Source organism: Parasteatoda tepidariorum, chromosome 2, assembly GCF_982258835.1.
Source record: "Parasteatoda tepidariorum strain Cologne lab strain chromosome 2, Ptep-v5.0, whole genome shotgun sequence".
NCBI lineage: Eukaryota > Metazoa > Arthropoda > Arachnida > Araneae > Theridiidae > Parasteatoda > Parasteatoda tepidariorum.
The window spans coordinates 71,546,728-71,567,770 of NC_141756.1; the positions used below are offsets into that span (position 1 = coordinate 71,546,728).

Sequence of the window (21,043 nt, forward strand, 5' to 3'; positions counted from 1 at the left end):
TCGACGCGTGCTTCTGATCAAGTACTTTAATTTTATGCCCGTCAATGAACAACCAACCCAATTTTTAGGTTTACGACTACCAATGTTCAACTGAGTAACCTTGTCATTTTGAACCCAATCCAGAAGACAAGGGAACTCCTGGATCAAGTATTGGGAGAAATTTGTCTTCGTGGAGGACTTTTTGATGGAACTAACTCTCATTTGCGTTACATGGAGAGGAAGACCACGAGAACCTACCACGGTTAGCCTGACGGCAAAGGGACTCTAACCCATAATCCGTCTACCACTGAGGATATTTCACGTTAGCACTGTGGTTGGTGCAAGCCAGATACGGATTCGTATCGACCTGCCATCAGTAGGGTTTGAACCCGGCTCACCTCATTGGAAGGTGAACGCTCTATCCCCTGAGCCATCGCGGCTCAAGTAATTTTATTTAACTAAATTATTTTAATTCTGTGTTACCTTATAACTATTGTCGAAAAAATATAGCATTCAAATAAGTTCGATATTAATGGTTGTCGCAATATTTCCAAAACTAAGTTCTGATACTAATACTTTTAAAAAAATTATATTATATTTTATAAACGCCGTTAAATAGCCTACTCAATTCAAAATTTACGACAATCAATGTTCAGCTCCGTTGCCTTGTATTTCTGAACTCACCCCAAAAGACAAGAGAACTCCTAGATAAAGCATCGCGACAAACTAATGTTCATGGTGAACTTTTTGATGGAACTAATCTTGAATTGGCGTTACATGGAGAAAAAAACCTCGTAAGTCTTTTACGGTTAGTCCGAAGGCAAGGACGGTTAGTCCGAAGGATTCTAACCCATTATCAGTCTAACACTGAGGGCATTTTACGTTATTACTGTAGTTGATGTGAACCAAAAGAACTATTCGCATCAACCAGTCGCCTCTGGGGTTCGAATCTGTGTCTACTTATTGAGAGGAAAACGCTCCATACCTTGAGCCATCGCGACTCTAAAATAGAAGTTGCGACGAAGAAACAAAAGTGCTGTCACAAAATCTCTCGAATTACTAGTGAGTGAAACGAAATCAAAACATCAAAACCAGTTTAACGACCTAGTGAAACTTGCAGTCGTTTCTAACAATCTCCTTTTAACTTTCATCTTCTTCCCCAGAAATCAAACATGTTTTAATAATTTAAATCTTGACTTTTTTAGTAATGTGTTAAATTTTAGAGTTGCTTTTGTTTTTCTCTCGTTGAAACATTGAACTGAAAGTCCTAAAATTTATGTTCTTTCTTCCTTCATTTTAGATAAAGATTCTAAAAATATACAATAAGAGTATTTATCACGGAGTATTCTGTAAATCAAATGTCGTTTGTATTGTGTAAAGAATTGTGTAATTGACTTTATACTTTTGATTTACTTTACGGCTTTAAAGAATCCTTTGCTTAATATGCCAAATTTTGTTCTTCTTCCTCATGAATAAAACAATTCTTTTCACATAAAATAAATTATATTCATCATTTAAGTTATTAAATTCATCAAACGAGTATTATGTGAAAATGAGTTAAGAGAAGGAATATTATCTCTTAATCCTCATAGATAATATCTTTTATCGAAAAAATCAAAGTAGTGCTCTTCTTTAAAAACTAAATAAATAACAAATAAAATAAAACGGTTCAAAACTAAAATGATTATTTGATTAACAATAATGTCTAATTTTTCTTTTAAAAAAAATGATGGAAAAAAACTAGTTTTTTTTTCATTACTGCGTACAGAAATGCATACGAATTGTTAAGATATTTTTGTTTATAAAAATAAATATCAAATTAATAATTTTAACAAAGTACAAATTAGTGTTTTCTGATAAAATATAATTTAAATCTGGTTACAAAATTCATTTTTTAGAAGAAGGAGCAGTAAAAGAAATTGTTGGCTCTGTCAATAATCTTCAAGCAACTGCAACAGCGGAACCCGCTAAGAAACCTGAAGAAACCCCGAAGTGCCTTGGTGAGACGAAGGTAAAAACAAAGGTAAGTTTTCTGATTTCTCTCTCTCTCTCTATTTTCTTCATAACTTGTTTTACTTTCATAATAAATTATAACATTAATGATTTTACAAAATGGTATTAAAAAACATATCTAACACAAAACGAGTTCAAAAAGTAATAAGTTGTATCACACATGTTCGACAATATTTAATGATAAAAATCTTTTTTCTATGTACTGTAAAAACATTTGATCAAATTACGGTAAAAAGCACTCAGGGTACTTTACTTTAAATAACTCAGAGCACTTTATTTTACTTAAATCCATTTTAAGTAAAATAAAATATGTAAAGGAACAAAACAAATCGGATGTACAGTAATTTTTACTGTAATAATTACCGTACAATCACTGAATTATTCTAATTAAATAAATACCACTGAAATTTATGGTATTATATTTTACTGTAATAATAAAGTTTATGGTAGAAATGGATTTTATGGTAAAGTGGATTTTTTAGATGATGTACCCAAATTGCCGGTACTTTATATAGTAATTTGATCCGGAATTTTTTACAGTGCTTGCTCATTCATTTTTGATCAATTAGATTCAGTCAATTATTTATTAAATTTTGCTGATAGTAGTTAGAAGCGTCTGAGATTAAAGAATGAAGCTACGCATAAATTTGGATAAAATGTGAAATTTATAATAGCCTAGAATTTTATTTTTCAAACGCCGGTATGCTGACTGACGCCTGCTCGCTAATTAATATTTGTATTAGAATTAATATAAATTTAATTTATATTTAAAAAGGTTTAGACTTAAGTTTCTTTTTCAATGAAGAGAGAACAAACTCAGATCAGAAACAGAAAATCAGATCAAAAAATGATCAGAAACAAAATTTTTAAAAATTGCTCAAATATGCACTGTAAAAAATTCCTGAACAAATTATGGTGTAAAGTACAGTAAAATCTATTTTTACCGTAAAATATTATACCGTGATTTTTACAGTAATATTAATTTAATTAGAGTAATTCAATGATTTTACGTTAAATACAACTGTAAAAATTACGTAAACTGTTAAATTATTAATTTTTATATATATTGTATCAGATTACATCAGTTATATTATATCAGATATTTTTGTTCTGTAAGACGTTTCAATTAAAATAGATTTTGGGGTAAAAAAAGTCACGCCGAAAAAAAACAAATTACTTACTTTGCCAGTTCAAGATAAAACACTGTAATATTTTATCAGTTTTTCGAGAAAATCGGGTCGGGAAACTTAAATAGAGCAATTATTTTCCTAAGCGTTTTTTCCGCTTTCTATCTATTAGATATCCTTAGTACATTTTAGGTAAAAACTGCACTTATAATAAAATGTAACATAGCATTTCCTTTTCTTAAAATCTAAATATAAAGACTTCAGCTCTGGTGATAAATTACATTTTCTATTTTTTTTTAAAAAAAAAAGAAATATTAAGTACATAATTAAAGTAGTTCTTATTTTGGGGATCAAATAAAAGTTTAAAAAATCATCTACATTGTTCATTGTATCATTGAACATTTTAGATGGAAATCAGGACTTATTTTGCACATTTTTGAATTTGGCGTAGTCTGCATGTGCAAAAAATGAGTTTTCATAGTATTCTAAAATAATATCTTCTTCCACAAGGACTTTGAAGTATGAAATTTAATAGTTCGAATTTCTAGTGACAAGAGAAGATATCATTTCAGAGAATTGATTTTTTTCCCCCCAAATGACATAAAAACAAAATTTTTGCGCTAAATAAAAGTGGCGTTACTTAAACACCAAAAGTACAGGTTGATTCATAAAGAAGTATACAATTTCAAAGCACTATAAAACAAGAGCAATGCCATTATATGTTACCTGCAACAGAACTGTATGGGATAATTTTAAGTTTTACAAGTGACAGTCACAGAGGATCGATGTATGACCCCTTAGTTGCACGACACATATTAAACCAGTAATCCATTTTCGTCAAAACACGTGTTAAATTATCTGGAGCAAAGGTCAGGGAAGCCACTTTTGTTGACGTATGCCTGTTTTAGGCAGAGTGGTTGCCATTGTTCTTGTTTCCCAGTGGCGCCATCTATGGGCAATAATTCGACATCTGCCACACCATACGTCACACTCGTTTATAGGGCAGACCCATTCATACATCCATTCATTCATCCACAGATCGTAATTTTGACCTGAATCAGAGAACGATCGATCTCCAATCCAGTACCCTCAGAGGTATTGATTTGTTATGGGAACATGGAGGACTTTTGCGACTCGACAGATTTAACGTGCATCAGTCACTTTACTACACGGGGAGTCTTCGGCCGGTGGTGTTCGAACCCACGAACTCCGGACATGGGCCCAGCACCCTTCCGACCAGGCTATCCCGGTCCGAAGCCACTTTTAATATGCAAATATTTGGTTGATGCCCCAGTTGCAGCACGATATTATAACTTCATTCTCCAATTGGATGGTGTACCACTTACGCGAGAGATAACCTCGATGAATAACTCCCTCACTGATGAATTAGACAATCCGTGGATTCCAACATGCCACTTATGCAGTGGTCACCCATGAGTCCTGACCTAACACCTTGTGATTTTTTTTTATAAAGTAAAGAACAAAGTATCCATGCCCCCCTTTCTTGTTGATCTCGCTGCGTTAAAAAAGCACATTACAGCCACTATCGATGGACTTGATCCAGATACCTTAACACGAATTGGGGTGGAAATGGATTACTGGCTCGATGTGAGTCGTATGACTACTAGGTCACACTTACACTGTAAAAAATACCAGATAAAATTACGGTACAAAATACTGGCAGCATGAGAGCAGTATTCGTAAAATCTATTTCTACCGTAATTTTTAGTTATATTTATTTTGTTGCAGTAATTCTATGATTTTACAGAAATTATTACTGTACAGTGATTTTAAAGTAACATTATTGTACTTCAGTGATCTTTACATTTTAAACAGTAATATTACTGTAATTCAGAGATTTTGCATTTTTAGCAGTAATATTACTGTAATTCAGTGATTTTACAGCAATATTACGCTAAAATAAACCTGCTATGTACCTTTTTACAGTAAAATTATGCGCGATTTTTTACAGTGTTTTGCTCTGAATGTACTTAGAAAATTAAAAAATTCTATTGCGGGTAACATATAATGTCTTAAATTTTTTTGTTGATTTATAGCATATTGTAACTTTATACTTCTTTATGAATTTGGATTAGTCGTTATATTACCTTTTGGATTTCCATATACCTAAAAAATGATTTCGCAGATTTTTGAACCAAACAATTGAATGAAGTTTTCGTTAAGACTTGTAGAGTTCGAGCAATGGAAAGAAAAAAAAAAGAAGCACCTATTTTAATTCTATTCAAAAATGTTTGCGACCTCTTTAAGAAAACGAAAAAAAAATAAAAACGTTGTTTCCAAATAGCGGAAAAGGCACTTTTCTTTTTGGAAAAGAAACTTTTTTGTGTTTTCATCTTGGACATATTTAACTGTTAATCCTGAACTGTTCGGTAAACAATTTCGCAGACATATTTAAATGCAGCTCAGACACATTCTGTGTAAATTCTTTGGATGGCTGAATAGACATTGAACAGCCAATCGAGATCAATATTAACATTTTCGGATTGGTACGATGGTGTTTGATGTAAATTGTAAACTGCATCTTTCACCAATTTCGGATTCACAAATTCATTTATGAAATATGATTTAAAAGTTTACATGAAAACATTTTTAAATTTGATTACGAAGTTCTCAACATATAGCGAAATACGCAAAAATTAAAATTGACATTAAGAGGTCCAAGAGTTAGATCGCTCTCCTGACAAAACTATTGGGATCATATTTCCCATATTGCGTCTATATTTGAACTTATATTGATATATATATATATGATAATATAAATTATATAGATATGATTATATAGTTTGCGTTTATATTTTAGGGGTCAGACATCCGAATCCGTCGAAAAAAAAAGGTACGTCTTTTCAGAGAAAGTGAATTTTTGTTTCTGATTTCTTAACTTAAAATATAGCATGCACTAGTTAGTTAGTATATTTAAGGTCAACCCTTTGAATTATTATGAATGAATCCTATAACCTGAAGATTCAATCAAAAAATATTCAGGGTTGACCGATTTTTTTTTTTGCATTCTGTTGTTTAATTAAACTGTGTTAAGCTTTCCTCTCTTTTTCCTTCCTTTATTATTAATAAATTTTTATTTTAATAATTAATTTTTATTTTAATAACTAATTTTTATTTTAGTAATAAATTTTTATTTTAATAATTAATTTTTATTTTAATAATCAGTATTATTCATTGATGTGACAAAAATTGTTATGTTTTCTGGAATGCGTTGAATTTTATTCCATAGGCTGTTGAATTTCAATTCCAGGAGCCATCCGATTTGTCGTCATCTCCTCGCTCAACAAGCCCTGAAAGCCCACGCTATTCATCGACCACATCTTCGGAGTCCTCTGATACAAGGAGCTCAGTGTATCACGAGAAAACATCGCTCCATTCCCTGCACTCGTTGCATTCTTTGCGCTCTTTGCATTCTTTGCATTCGCTCAGGAGTACTCTTTCACTTTCCAGGAGCGCAAATCTTAGGGGTGAAGGGAAAGTCATTATCGTGCCAGAATCTCGAGGTTTGTTTCTATAGTTTCCCCTTTGTTGAGATAAAGCTTTGTGTTTAACACTGTTTTTCGACGCTGCGTTGAAAGAAACCATAATTTAAGAGCCTTACACTTGAAACAATGTGACGATTTTTAACTATATACATAATCTTGCCATGAAGAATAATCTGGGCTTTAGAACACGCAGATAACTTAAATACTTTAAAAGTTGAGAAACTTTTTTCAAAAAGTCGCCAATTTGATGAAATTTTTTCACCCAGATGAAAATGATCAAAATCACTGTCTTATTCTCAGGTTGTGCAAATTTTTATGAGCCCAGGTAATAGGGCAGTGGAGTAAGTGTTAAATATTAAACAATTAGACCACAAAAGCTTTTCATTTTCACAAAACTGTGGCTTTTCTCCCTTTTGTAGTTTTGCGCCGTTCTCAAAATAAGCGTTAACGCTGATTTTAGATAGGTTAAACTTGACCTAACACTTGCAAACTCACAGCAGTTATAAAAAGAGCATATTATTTCCAAAAAAGCATATTACAACGGGGCCTTCGAAAAAAAGTCTTATCACCTTTCATGCACATTTAAATAATTCTTCTCAGTAAAAAAACAAATATGCACATTTTGGAAGCCAAAAATTAATATCTAAGCTAGAAGCAAACAAAAAAGGCTATTGAAGTTGATCAAATCACAGGTGAAGTAGGCGTTAAAGAAAAAATTAAAACCTCTATGATTGCATTCTGAAACTGGGTGGTGCTTTTGATAAAACTGGGGAACGAATTTTTCGTTCCATTTGCAAATACTCGATCTTGCCTTATTCGGGTGTTTGAATTTCAAAATTAAAATGTGTTTTGCTTCGATAGTTATGAATTTTTAGTCTGTTATTTTATCGAAATGTACAAGATTAAATACGTTATATATAACAGGGGGCCGCATTATTGTTACAACAAACTTCGAGGGGAAGACTTAGGCACATCATCAGAATTTAAATTGCATAGGAACCCATGCCAGAAAACGTCATCGTAGGACACTCTATGATGACATGTTTTTTCGTGTGCATCTGAACAGGTCTGAATAGATAAGCGCCCCTAGTCACATACGATGTCATTTTCCAGCATGGGTTTCTAGCAATTTTACTCCTGGTGATGTGCCCTAACTCCTCTAGAAATTTATTGCTACATTTACGCGACTCCTTATTATAAAAGATAATAATTTTAAACTTGTATATTTCAAAAGAAATGTACTAAAAATGTCATTTAGAGAAAATTATCTCTTGGAGAGACAAACCGGTTTCAGATTTAAAAACAGAGATTTGATTATATTCCAGATCTCATGCAAAATCTCATGCAACGAGGTAAAAAACTCTGTTCTTCAGAATAATCTGTTCGATTCCTCTCTCTCTTATCTCGGGCAATCAAGCTGTTTTAAAGTTGCAGTTCCACCCTGCTGACTAGTACTTCAACATATTTCGATAGCGTTTTAGTTTTTTTCTCGTCTCAGTACTATTTTGCGCAATCCAGTGTCAATTTTTCCAAACTTTATTTTTCACAAGGATCTTAAAAATATGTCTTACAGGTGGTCGTTGAAAAACACCCAGTTCATGCATCCCTTAAATGATAAAATGTAATAAATTCTTAGAGATTGAATTTAATTTGTCTGAAATATTAAAACAGGACTTATTAAACTAAGACTCGGCTTTCAATAGATCAAGTTAAATTTCACCATTAGTTTCTATAAAAGTTTGCTTCGTGATGCGACTTTTGCCTAGATGGAGAAGAAAAAAATTAGTTGGACCTAAACACAAAATTCAAAAGATAGGAAGAATTTTAAGGGGGTAGGATTTTTTCTGTCTAAAATAAAATAGAACGTTCACAAATATTTTCTTCGTATATCAAAGATTAAATTCAATAAAAATTGACTCTATGATTTTTAGTTTTAGGAGGTCTTGTGGGTGAAAATTGTAAAACAGTAATAGTGAACGCTTAGCTACATCAATCTACTGAGTGGATCAGCAGATCGTCTTTGGTAGCAGTTCCCAACTTTTTCATTTTCTGACTTTGTAAACCAAGCTAAAAGTTTTTTTAAGATCCATTTAAAATTACCTACATGCAAAAAAAATATAACTTCTAACATTTTAGTCGATATAGAATGTTTCGTTTTTGCCTATAGTACAGAACAGAATATTTAAGAAATGATATATCAGGATATTTCTTAGGATACTAGAGAATTGTTCTATTAGAGGATTTATGTTCGAGGACATTTATAGAAGATTTCATAGAGGATACTTCTATTAATATTATTATTTTATTTTATTGTTTATTACAAGAACAGAAAGAAAATTAAAATTTATAATTTTATCATGCATTTTTTGATCTCTCAATTTTGCTTAAAAGCAAAACAATTGTAAGCTCATTCTTGCATTACATTTATTCAATTTTCATAACAAATATTTTAAATTCAAGGTGATTTAATGATAGTTAGGTTTTGCTTACAATTTTTCAATTTATTTAAGCTCAATTTTTTTCGTCAGTTCTTATAACAGCTATGTTGTTCCGCATATTAAAAAAGATTCCGTTTCAGACAACGTGAATATATATATATATATATATATATATATATATATATATATATATATATATATAACATGTTTCTATGAATGCGCTGTTGATGATGTGTTGTGCTGTTTGCTTACAGGTCTGGAATACATAACAGTGAAGCATTCACATCCCATTGTGCTCATTAATATTGAAAGCGCTGCAAGTTGCCATCATTTGCCTATGCCGCCGGAAACATGACAGCGGGCTCAAACTTTAGCTTTAGATTTATCAGGTATGTCATCATCAGGTAAGTAAACATTCAATTCCTTATTAAATAATCTAGTTTAGTTTTAGCATGTATTGATAGATTTCATTTGTTATTTTAATATAGCTCTTGAATATATCTACTTTATGATTAAATAGGTAGAAAGAGATGAAATAAAACCAGTATCCTGAAACGTGTAACGTTTTCAAAATTTTGAAAGATGATTCATTTGTGCTTTGCCAGTTTACCAAATTTATCAATAAAAGAGCCAATTATACAATGAAATATAAACTATAATGAATTGTTATTATAAACTACAATGAAATGTTATTAAACCTATTATAATTGCTTGGTCACAGAACTTTAAAGATAGTAAACATTATTGTAATATTATTTTTGCTTGGAAAAGCTGCCTCAGTTAAAGATATGTAATTCTAGCAGCGCATAATTCACATGAAAGGTTTATTTTAATTGTATGAATAATTGAATTTCTAATTCCTTCTTGTGGAAATTAGATTTTGTTGAAATTTTCTAAAATTTTAATAAATGTACAAAATTTTTGTATTTTCGGCCAACAATTTAGTAGTTTTGATCAGAATGGAATAATGCATGTCAAACTAATATTATATGAATTATCAGAACATCAGACTTTTCAAAAGATTTGCTTTAAATTTTAACTTTTATTCAGACCTCTCTTAAATATTAATTTTAATAATTATTCATAGCTTCCTTAACACTTTATAGCATAACAAAAGAAGTATCTTTTTCTTTCTTTCTTGTTATTTTAACTGTTATTTTTAAGAAGTTGCTATTTTTAAAAATATTCTTGGGCTCAAAAATGAAACACTTGACTTTAAAGCTCAAAGTTGGATTCATTTTTCTTTTTATACCATAGATTGCTATGTTCGAAGTTGTTTTATGATCTGCCTGTGTTGTTTTTATTTAATTATGCGTTTTAATTGAGTTATATTTTACGTGGAGTTTCATGTTATATAATCTATAATAAAATGAAGCACTTCAAAGGTATACTAACTCAGTTCATTTTATGTTTCTAAATTTAATGATATTGCTTTCAATAGTCTCATTTTATGTTCAGAAACTTCTTTAGCTCTTAAAAACATAAATTTTTGCAATTTTCAAAGTTTCTTTTGTTATGTTCTGATGTAAAAAAATATTTTAATTTTTTATTAAACATTTTGCGGGAATATTTTTTTTGAAAATATTTCTTCTTGTGTGAAACTGAAACATTTTATTAAATATATTTTGAACATGTAAGTTTGAAAGACAAATTTAGTTTAGTTTCGACAAATACATCTTTTGAAAATATTTTATTCAGTAGGTGTTGTCGTAAATATTTGATAATTACCATACTTCTTGAATTTCCCATATTTATAAACTTTACTCTTTTTTCACAATACTTAATGGCGATTTTCATATGTAATTCAATAAATTAGATTGATTTTGATCTTTAAAAAGTAGAAAAGTAGCACAGCTTAATCAACAAAATTTTTCAAATACTTCTCCAATATTTATAAGGTATTTTTGAAATTTAATTCAAAGGTTCAAATTAGATTTTCAGAAATGCGAAAAAACTTCCTACATTTTATTGAGTAAATTAAAAAATTTTTAAATTTTTCTATGGTCATTTGTGTAGTATAGAGATGTGTTTGTGTTCAAATTATTCATGCATCAATTATCATAAATATATCTAGCATAAATAGATTTAATGATTTAAAACATTTATGATTTATTATTCTCTTCCTTTTTACAGCGTGTCCCGTCCCTGAAAGACAGCTCACATTGCGTTTCACTTGAGTGATTATCCTATGTAAGAGTTTTGAAAACATACTTTATTTGTGCTAGAATTTAAAAAAAAGCTTATATCATTTATATTACGAAAATGACTTGCTTCAAAAGTAAATTCTTTTCATACTTTTTGTTGCATATTGTTTATTTCTTACATTATATTTCCTAAAACAAACTCTTTATTAATTCCGATACTTTATGCATCGGAATGAATTATTTAATTCCGACTGCCAATAAATATCGGACGACTTGAAAAATCATTTTTTTTTAAATGGAAAGGAATAAAAAAAAGTATAATTTTCTCATTTTGCTAAGGAAGCAAGGATTCATTCAACCAAATTTCAAAATCCATCAACAGATGGCTCTGTAGATAGGGAAAAACTAGAGCGCGATGTTTAATTAGGTTTATTGTTAGACAGTTGAATTTGTCGTCTTGGAGATGAATCTAGTCTAGCTAAAAATTTGTTTCTGTATTGCTTTAAAAAGAAGTGTTAAAAACTTTTAAAATGATTATTAGGGAAACGCATTACTTTGTAAAAGAATTATTCATTTTAATGTTATTGGCAATTTTTTCAGTTTATTTTGAAAACCACAATTATGTAAAATATTATCCAGGCATTTGATCGCTAGTTCTCGGAATTCCTCGAATCTCAAGACCGTTAATTCGCGGACTCCAGCGAATTAGTAATTTATATTACAGCAAAATTTTCTAATCTAAAATTAATGTTTGTTTCTTACGTAAAATCTCGTGAACGTGGCATTTATTTACTCCTTATCAACACCCTTTTTTTTTTAATCTAAGTACTCATTCGCGAGCAATAATGACTTTTTTTACGCAAATTTGTTGGAGGAAAACGTAACTTAGAATAAACTTCGAGAAAACAATTCCATAATAGCTTAAACTAGAATCAATGAACTACTGTGGAAAACACGAAAGCATTAAATTGGCAATGCTTAAAGTAATTCCGAAATGACAAACATTTAAAAGATTGTTCGCTTAAAAAATGGCATTTTGCCATTTTTACCTAAACTTATATTTTAATGAGTAGCAATTTTGTCAAAAATTCCGATTTGTAACAGAAGAATTGTTTAATCAATTTGATAGATTTGCACCCTTTTTAATTTTGCTACAGCTAGATCAAATCAATTTTTAATTTGATGATACGACAAGGAATCGTATTTCAGTAATCACTTTTCAACACACTCAATACCGTCGTAAATCCGTGTTTCGATCTTATCACAAAAAATTCTTTCCATCTTTAACTTCAGTAAATCTTTCTTTTGTGCATAAAAATTAACAGTGATTTAAATATCTTCTACTTACAAGAGAAAAAAAGTACTAAAATAAAGAAGCTACACGTTAAGAAAAAATTTCCGATAATTTCTTTCCTGCAATTTCATATTTAACTGTTACTTTCTTTGTGGGAAAGGTTTTAATTAATTGTGAGTTAGATTTAAGTAATTTCTATTTATGGATTATATTTAATCTATAATTCTTTTATCATTACATAATAACATTACATAATATCTCTCTTTCTCTCGCCATTAAAATTGCTACACCAGGAACGTGAAATTTGCTGGACGGATCAAGCATGTTGCGGTTTGCAGATGATTAGATTATCAGCGCATTCATGCAAAGCAGGATGCGGTAGCGACACCTAAAATGTGTATAAAAGAAGAGATTTGACAGTAAATTTCTCATACAGAAATTGAAATTGAGCTTTGTTCTTGGATAAAAAAATTTTTTTATCCCTCGTGTAGAGAGAAATGCCTACCAGCACGTGTCTGAATTTGATCGAGGCCAAATTGGGGCTTACCGGGATTGTGGTTTATCATACCGAAGTATTACTGCTCGCGTTGGTCGAGATCCCATGACTGTTAGCAGAATATGGAATCGATGGTTTCATGACGGTCATATGGAGCTCCGTGCAGGATGTCAGTGGCCCCCCATTACAAACAGCCGAGAAGACCGGCATGTTATTCACATGGTCTTAAATGATCGTACAGCTACTTCACGAGCCCTAAGTCAACAAATGGGGTCATTTGTAGGACAACCAGCGTCTGCATGAACAGTTCGACGACGTTTGCAGCAGCATGGGCTGTCAGCACGGCGACCATGGCTTCGGCTATCCTTGGTGCTGCATCACAGGCGGAAGCTCCTCAAATGGTGTGATCAACGACGAACTTGGGCTCATGAATTGCCTAACGCCGTTTTTCAGACGAATCCAGGTTCTGTATGCAGCATCATGATGGCCGCATCCGTATTTGGTGACATAGTGGAGAAGGCCCATTGGCAGATTGCATTCGACACCGTCATACTCACTCATCATCTGGAGTAATAACATGGTGTGCTATTGGATACACGTCTCGTTCACCTCTTGTCTGCAACTGCTGGCACTTTGAAAAGCAGCCATTTCATTTCTGATGTGTTAGGGCCAGTTGCTCTGCTTATCTTCGCGTCCTGCATAACACTTAGTTTCAGCTGGACAATGCACGGCGTCATGGAGTCCGCACTGACTTGGCTTTCCTTGACACCGAACGCGTTCGCTTGTTGCCCTGGGCAGCACGTTCTCCTGATCTCTCACCAATTGAAAACGTCTGGTCAATGGTTGCCGAACGACTGGCACGCCACCACTCGTCAGTGACTACGGTCGATGAATTGTGGCATAATGTAGAAGCTGCATGGAATGCCGTAACCCTTCCATGCTATCCAATCTCTGTTCGACTCGATGCCCAGGAGAATAACTGCTGTTATTTCTGCCAGGGGAGGCTGCTCTGAGTACTGATTCCTCAGGATCTACGCGTCCAAATATCCTAAAAATTTAATCACCTTTTCTTCCAACTATGTATGTGCCCAGTAAATATCATTTTGCTATTTACATTCTTTCCTGGTGTAGCAATTTTATTGGCCAGTATTGTATATATATATTGAGTTACAACTTCTCTCTCTTTGGCCTTTTACTTTAAATATATCTTTATAAATACAATTGAAATAATAAGTAAATAATGGACGATTGATTAGGTCTAAGTATAATAAAAAATTTCAAAAATGATAAAAAAAAATGTATAAAAAAAGTTTTAGTTTTAACTCTCGGAACCCTTTTAACTCCAGGGTTCTACTTAAGACCATTTGGGAACCGTTGATGTAAAACAGATAAAACTTTTTTAATTGCTTTACATCAACTCAAAACTTTTTAAATATAACATTAATCATTCTTTTTCAGAGCCACTCCACTCTTTTTAGCCTTCGGTGTCTGCTCTAATGGGCCTAACATCGAAAGAAAATCTATCCCAAAATAAGTGCCTCTGTATACGAGTATTACACCAGTTATACTTTGGTGGGAAAAATGTCGTAGTGGAATTGATATGGATTTGACTACAGTGGAGGCTTTGCAATCACCAGTCACCATGATCGGCTCAAATACTGGTGCATACTACATATATTAAAGAATTACTTGCAAGTATTTATGCATAAGTCAAATACATCATTAGACGCTAAGATGCATTTGAAATAGTGAAGAACAATTTACACGATACAATTTACTTCATTAAGATGTAAATTTAGTAGAGAGACAACCTTAATTTGTATCAATTTTAAATAGGAGTAATAAGAAATTGTGTATATTGATATATATGGTTCCAAACTCTTTTAATTGTATAATTTTTTGAAAATGTTCCTACGTGAAAGTTGACTCTAATGTTATTTTTTAAAGAAACTATGCGTTGATGTGTACGTATAGTCTTTTTGCATAAAAAAAACTATACGTTGAATTGTACGTGTAGTTATTTTCTTTAAAAAAAACTATACGCGGAAGTGTACGTATAGTTATTTTCTTTAAAAAAACTATAAGTTGAAGTGCACGTATAGTTATTTTTTTTGAAAAACTATATTCTGGAATGTATAGTTATTTTTTAAAAAAAAACTATACATTGAGGTGAATTCTAATGGGCGTTTCATGTATTACATGATTGTATCGGGTAAATATTAAGAAAAACATATGCTTTAGTGTGATTAAGGTGCATTTTAAAAAAGCATATACTCTAAATATTTCTTAGAATCATTTGTATGAAAACCTAACTAGAGTTTAAACTCTTCTATTTGCTTTGACTTAATTTTTTATTTGTTTGATAGATACTATCAGAAAATTTAACTAACTTTCATCTAACGAAGTTAAGCTAGCTTTAACAAAGTTTAACTAACATTGCATTTGTTAATATTTAATTACGCAGCAATAAATCCTTATATTTTTAAACTATTTATTACAGAAAAAGAGTGATGTACAGATTTACAAGTATGTTTGACTTACTTTCGTAAATTAAATATTAAACACTTAATTCTGTAATAAATCCTTATACAAAAATTCTTATGATTTAAACTTAAATAGCTTCATAAGAATGAAAACTTCTAAACATGTGTTCTTAAAATTCACATAATAGTGTTGTTGTTTGTTTCATTAGAAACGAATAAGTGTTTTGTTGTTTGTAAACGTTAAACAAATGTTTAACAATTGCGTAAGCTAAATACTAACGTTACGTTAAATGCTTAACATTGAGTATATGCTTTTTTGACACATCTTAAACGATGTAAAATATTTATAGAATTGAGATAGTATTTGATTGCATGTTTTAATAAATATTTAAGAACTATGTCGATATTAGGGTAATATTTAAAACAATGCATAACAGGTTATTATGCAGATGAGGGTAAGTGATACTATGTGCCAATACATAAATGTTCAATTATCTATGCATTCACAACATATAATTGTGAGGCCTTCTCTGTTATTTAACGTTCTACGTTAATGTTTATATTTTATGTTCTCAAATTTCCATTTATACAATACTACATGCTCAAAATTATTTGAAATGCTTTTTTTGCAGTACTTTTTAATAAATGAACAAAGGAAATGATTATTATATTTTGATAATATGAAGCAGATGTGTATAATGTAATTATCTATATGCATTGGAAAATAATAACAAGTTTTATAATAAAAATATTTATTTATTTGATATCTAGGTTTTAAATGTACTGAAATCATAAGCTTCTGAAATTGTAAGTCCATGAATCAAAAATTAAGTTATATTTTTCGATTAGAAATAGTTCAATTATAATTAGAAAATTAATACTAAACACTGGGTCATGCTGAGAGTTTTTCCTGTTTTTAACGCTTAAATGCTTTAGAAGTGCTTTTTGTGCATGTTTTTTTAATTACTTTAATAAACTTGTTTATTCAAATCCCTTGCCACCTTCAACAAAAGTAGAATGCATTTAGTAGAATTTTACTTTCAACAAAACTTTCAATCTAAAATTAAATTTAACCATGAAAATACTTATATTGCGTGAAAAATTTTTCTAAAAACAATACAAAGAGTTTTTTCTCTAAAAACAATACATAAGAAACGTCTAGGAGTTTTGGAGCGAAGTCATAGCTAGTTGCTATCAGAAATAGCTATAAACTTCATTTATTATATATTAAAAAAATAGTTGCCGCAACTGTTAGTTTTCTGCAGGGCTTAGAAACAATACTGACATGCATTAATTAAGAGGAACAAACTCATCCAAAAACTATTTCATTTTTATGTATTAATTTGTTATTTACAATAAAGACAATTATGTATTACTATTATACATAAGTAGAAAAAATGTTACTTTTTTTAGAGCAAATCACATGCAAATTAAATTTTAAATTCGAAATAGATCGATTACTTCAAAAATTTACTTACTTTTAAACTTTATTACACAATTTGTTTTATAAATAAATACCTTTAATGTCTATCTTTCTTGATTAAAACTTTAATCATGTTCCACAGCTTTACAGCCATCCATTAACAAATTTGTTTGTGTAAAATCATACTTTGTAAAATGATTTTTGTCTAAATCTATGTTTTATAGTAGATTATTTCCCATTACCACTGAATTTTGCATATTTAATATATTAATAAAATGTAAACATTGTTAACATCTTATTATACTTGTTATGTTTTTATCCCCGTGATGCTCTTGAAGTATGTGGCTATAATATTTGAAATTCTTAACCTTAAACCCAGGCAAAAAAAAATTCAATCTGCTTATCACTGGATGATGATTTTTTATATCAGTCATTGACGATATTATATGCGATCAATGGAAACTGATGTTAATATGCAAGCAAAACAGCAACAGCTAAGCTATAGACATGATTTGAACCTGAGCTCTTAGTGTCACTTGTGAGCACATACTTTTTTTTCTTAGTCCTTTACTTTTGTCTTTACTGTATCCTATTGCTCTGAGAGTTTTATATACTTTTCTTTGGAGAGCATCGTGGTTATTTTATCACGATAGTTAAAATTTAAAATGAGCCTAGTTAAACCTTTACATTCTATAATTTTTTTTGTGTGTTTCTTTTGAGATTACCGACGTGCAATCTAAACTAAGATCTCCTAGAAGAGAGAAGGCCTCCGCATTGATCAATTTAGTAGCTTGACTTAGCAAACATGAACTATGCAGAAAGGGAAAATTCAAAAGATGCCACTATATCCGAACTATTAAAAAATCAGATTTCTCGTTTCTGACAACCCGGGAGAATGCCTTCTCTGTTCTAGGACGTGTTTCTAAACACGATAGATTAAAGTTAAAGTTATTTCGTTTTATTTTTCAATGTCAAATCTTTTCGTTTGATATTTTTTTTTTACCTTTTAATACTACCAACGCTCGATCTAATCACGAAAATATAAAATTGCAGCTGTTTTATTTTTATCTCAACCACTTCCATTCAGTAATTGTGCCGTTTTATTTATTTTACTCTAGCAATAAATTCACAAATAAATACTGAGTTTTATAACTTTTTTTACTGTTGAAATTTATGTCATCCATTTTCCAGAATAGGAGAAGGAAAATATATGAATTTCGCAGCATTTTAATCAAAACTAAAAATTTTACTTTAGTTACTTCAATATAATGGCCAATTTATATTAAAGCATTTAATACTGGAAAATTCTCCAGGAACATGAAACATTTGGGAGATATTTTATAATGTTTATAGAATTGTACACCTAACCATACCATCCTGTACTATTTCTTAAATTTAACACGAAAGCGAAGGCCAGCTAACAAAACTTTCAATATGACCCAGTATATTTTTTGCAGGATTCGATAGATTTTTTCATACATACATACATAAATATTTGTACCCAGTACTTTTTCTTAACCGTATGTCTATGAGATATTAAAATTCTACACATTGTTGAAAGTTTTTTAAGGCTAAAGAACTGTTATTGGGCAAAATTAATATAGAGCTTTGTATTAAAATGCCATACTGTGCACTCACATGAAAATGACACAAATGAATATTTGTTGGTTAAAAAAGAATCAAATATCTTAATATGTCTTTATACAATGTCGTATATTTCTAATTAGTTTAGTAGTTAGAACTTGTCTCAAAACTAATACTCTAATATATAACTAACTCAAAAATAAATAGTATAGCCTTAATACTGAGCACTCACTGCCAATTTTATAACAGTTACTGCTATATAATAGATTTAAGTATCATTCCCGTAGGATTTGTATTCAAGTTTCTAAACTAGATTTTGTTTAAATGGATCACGATATAGTAACATTAAATCTCACAATTATTGATGGTGTAAAAACAGATTGTAAATAAAGTTTTGCTGTTATTGGAAATGAACGCTTTAAGAAAAGGGATCATTCGAGAAAGCGTATCCAAGTGATTGTTTCAAAAGCATATATTTTCATATTATTAGTTGTAGAGTTGTATTTATGTACAAAGGCAGAAACATAAATATATTCACATTAATTAAGTTAAAATGTATGTGTATATTATATTACGCACCTGTATTATTTATCGCTCTTTGTTTAATACTATTAGAAAAAAAAGTGTAATGCTTGTACGTTCAAAAGGTTGCTATGGTAACAAAAAAGTGTTACGTTTTGGATTATTTTATAATATTGAAAAAACTGCTTCCATTTTTGTTATTTGAGCATTTTCTTGAAAGTTAGTCACGGTATTTTTATATAATCTTCCTTTAATTAATAAATAACATTTCTTTTAAAAATAATTAAGATAGTAAGGTAAAAAAAAGTTGAATCAACATTGAGCATTTAAACACCTCTTATAGAAAAAAATCTATAAATAGTTTCGTACATGCTTCAAAAATTAGTACCGTTTCTAAATTTTCGAATTAAGTTATAAATGGGGAAGAAAAAAAATGCTATTTTGAAGAACAAAATAATGTAAAAAGTGTCTTGGAAAGACAAGAAACTTAATTACACGACGATATGAAGATAGAATAACTTATGAAAAAATAATTTGAATTATTAGCAGTATAACATTGAAAGCCTTTTAAATATTTAGCTATCTTTGTACGTAATACTATGAACTTTAGACAAATAAAAGAATTGTATGAAAAATAAACTACTGAAAGAAACGTAACGCTACGTTGTACAATATACATAATCCATGAAAAAAAATAATATATCTATCGGAATTAGTTAAAAACCATTTTTTTCTCTATTCAGTTAATTTAGTCTATAATTTTACTAAATTTGTGATAATTTGTAAAACTTTTCCTGGTAAAAACATTTGAAGAATGTGCGTAAATATCAATTAATTTTCATTTCTTAGTCTTTTAATTAGACTTTCTCTTTCTCTTTAGTAAAAACGTATTTATCAATATTCCTTTTAATACAACATAATTTTATTAATACATTACTCTTATGAATTAAGGTAAATATTATCCACTTTTGTAAAAAAAATATGCTAAGTTATATTGAAATTAAATAAATGTTTAATAAATAGTTATTACGCTTGCAAATATTACATGAATGTTCTAGTATAAGGTGAAAGACTCTGATTGTTTATGTTGGAAATATTTTGAATTAAGCATTTATGAATAAAAAAATATAGATTTAACTACTCATAGTTTCTACAGTTTATGATGTTGTAAATTGAGAAAATATTTTAAAATGAAACAAATGTATGTTTCAATTATTCTTGTTAACTTTGTATTTTGCCTTTGCTCTTTACTTATTAATTCAGTTACTTGCATTTTCATATTTGTCATGTTTTCATGTAATTCAGTTCTATGTATAATCTGAAAGTCTATTTTCTTTAATAATATTATTCTATTTCAAGAATTACTATGCAATCAGGAAATAAGTTTCTGCTCCCAGAAGAAGCTAGAAAGCGTTCAATAGGTCTATATAAGTTAAAATTAGAACAACAGTCAATTCAAATGATGCCCTTGATATTTATCAAATAGCCGACCGGCCTGTGTAGGAGTTAGGGAACTGCCCTTGCATCAGAAAGGTTCTGGTTTCGAATCCCGGGCAAGGCATGGATGTTCCTTCCTTCTCTGTAATATCTGTCCTTACTGTGGGAGCAACGTTGGTCCACCTAATATGGTGCCCCTGAAAGAGTGGCCAACAAATCTTCCCTTCAGCTGCCTCTATGAACTAGGTCATTATCTCGGTGGGCATTGGAAAAAAAAATATCAAATAAGAATGCCGTGCAAGTCCGCTATTAAGTCACGCTCTATTAAAAAACACGTTCAATATGGTTCAAATTTCTGCACCAACTTGCGTAAGGCTTATGGAGGCATTTGATATTTTCGTGTCCGCTTCCCACAACGCAATTCTTTTAAAGTTTCAATAGAGTTCTTCCAGTTCTGTTTGAACAGTTTTGGTTCTTTTTTACAAGATAGGCAAGAAAGATACGTCGAATACACGAAAATTTGTAGAGTCGGCTATTATTTTATCAAAAATCAGTCAAGGAACATCTTTTCCTCACTTCCTCCACATTGGTCTTCGC

The 21,043-nt window shown here is 30.4% G+C and overlaps 2 protein-coding genes across 3 annotated transcripts in view; both read left to right on the forward strand.

Annotated features, from left to right (window-relative positions):
• The window catches only part of LOC107454481 (nephrin), a 136,428-nt gene extending 121,912 nt beyond the window's left edge, over positions 1–14,516 (forward strand). The window contains exons 19-24 of one of the 2 annotated variants that reach the window (XM_071177675.2): positions 1,878–2,002; positions 5,941–5,973; positions 6,370–6,643; positions 9,318–9,467; positions 11,197–11,253; positions 14,456–14,516. In XM_071177675.2, the coding sequence (XP_071033776.1) occupies positions 1,878–2,002; positions 5,941–5,973; positions 6,370–6,643; positions 9,318–9,418 (533 nt within the window). In that variant the 3' untranslated portion in view covers positions 9,419–9,467; positions 11,197–11,253; positions 14,456–14,516. The remainder of the gene's footprint in view (positions 1–1,877; positions 2,003–5,940; positions 5,974–6,369; positions 6,644–9,317; positions 9,468–11,196; positions 11,254–14,455) is intronic. The other variant, XM_071177676.2, reaches the window with a different exon arrangement.
• Positions 13,348–21,043, forward strand: part of LOC107454483 (uncharacterized) — a 34,014-nt gene continuing 26,318 nt past the window's right edge. Inside the window, exons 1-2 of the mRNA XM_087156619.1 lie at positions 13,348–13,398; positions 13,708–13,923. Coding sequence (XP_087012745.1) covers positions 13,348–13,398; positions 13,708–13,923 — 267 coding nt within the window. The remainder of the gene's footprint in view (positions 13,399–13,707; positions 13,924–21,043) is intronic.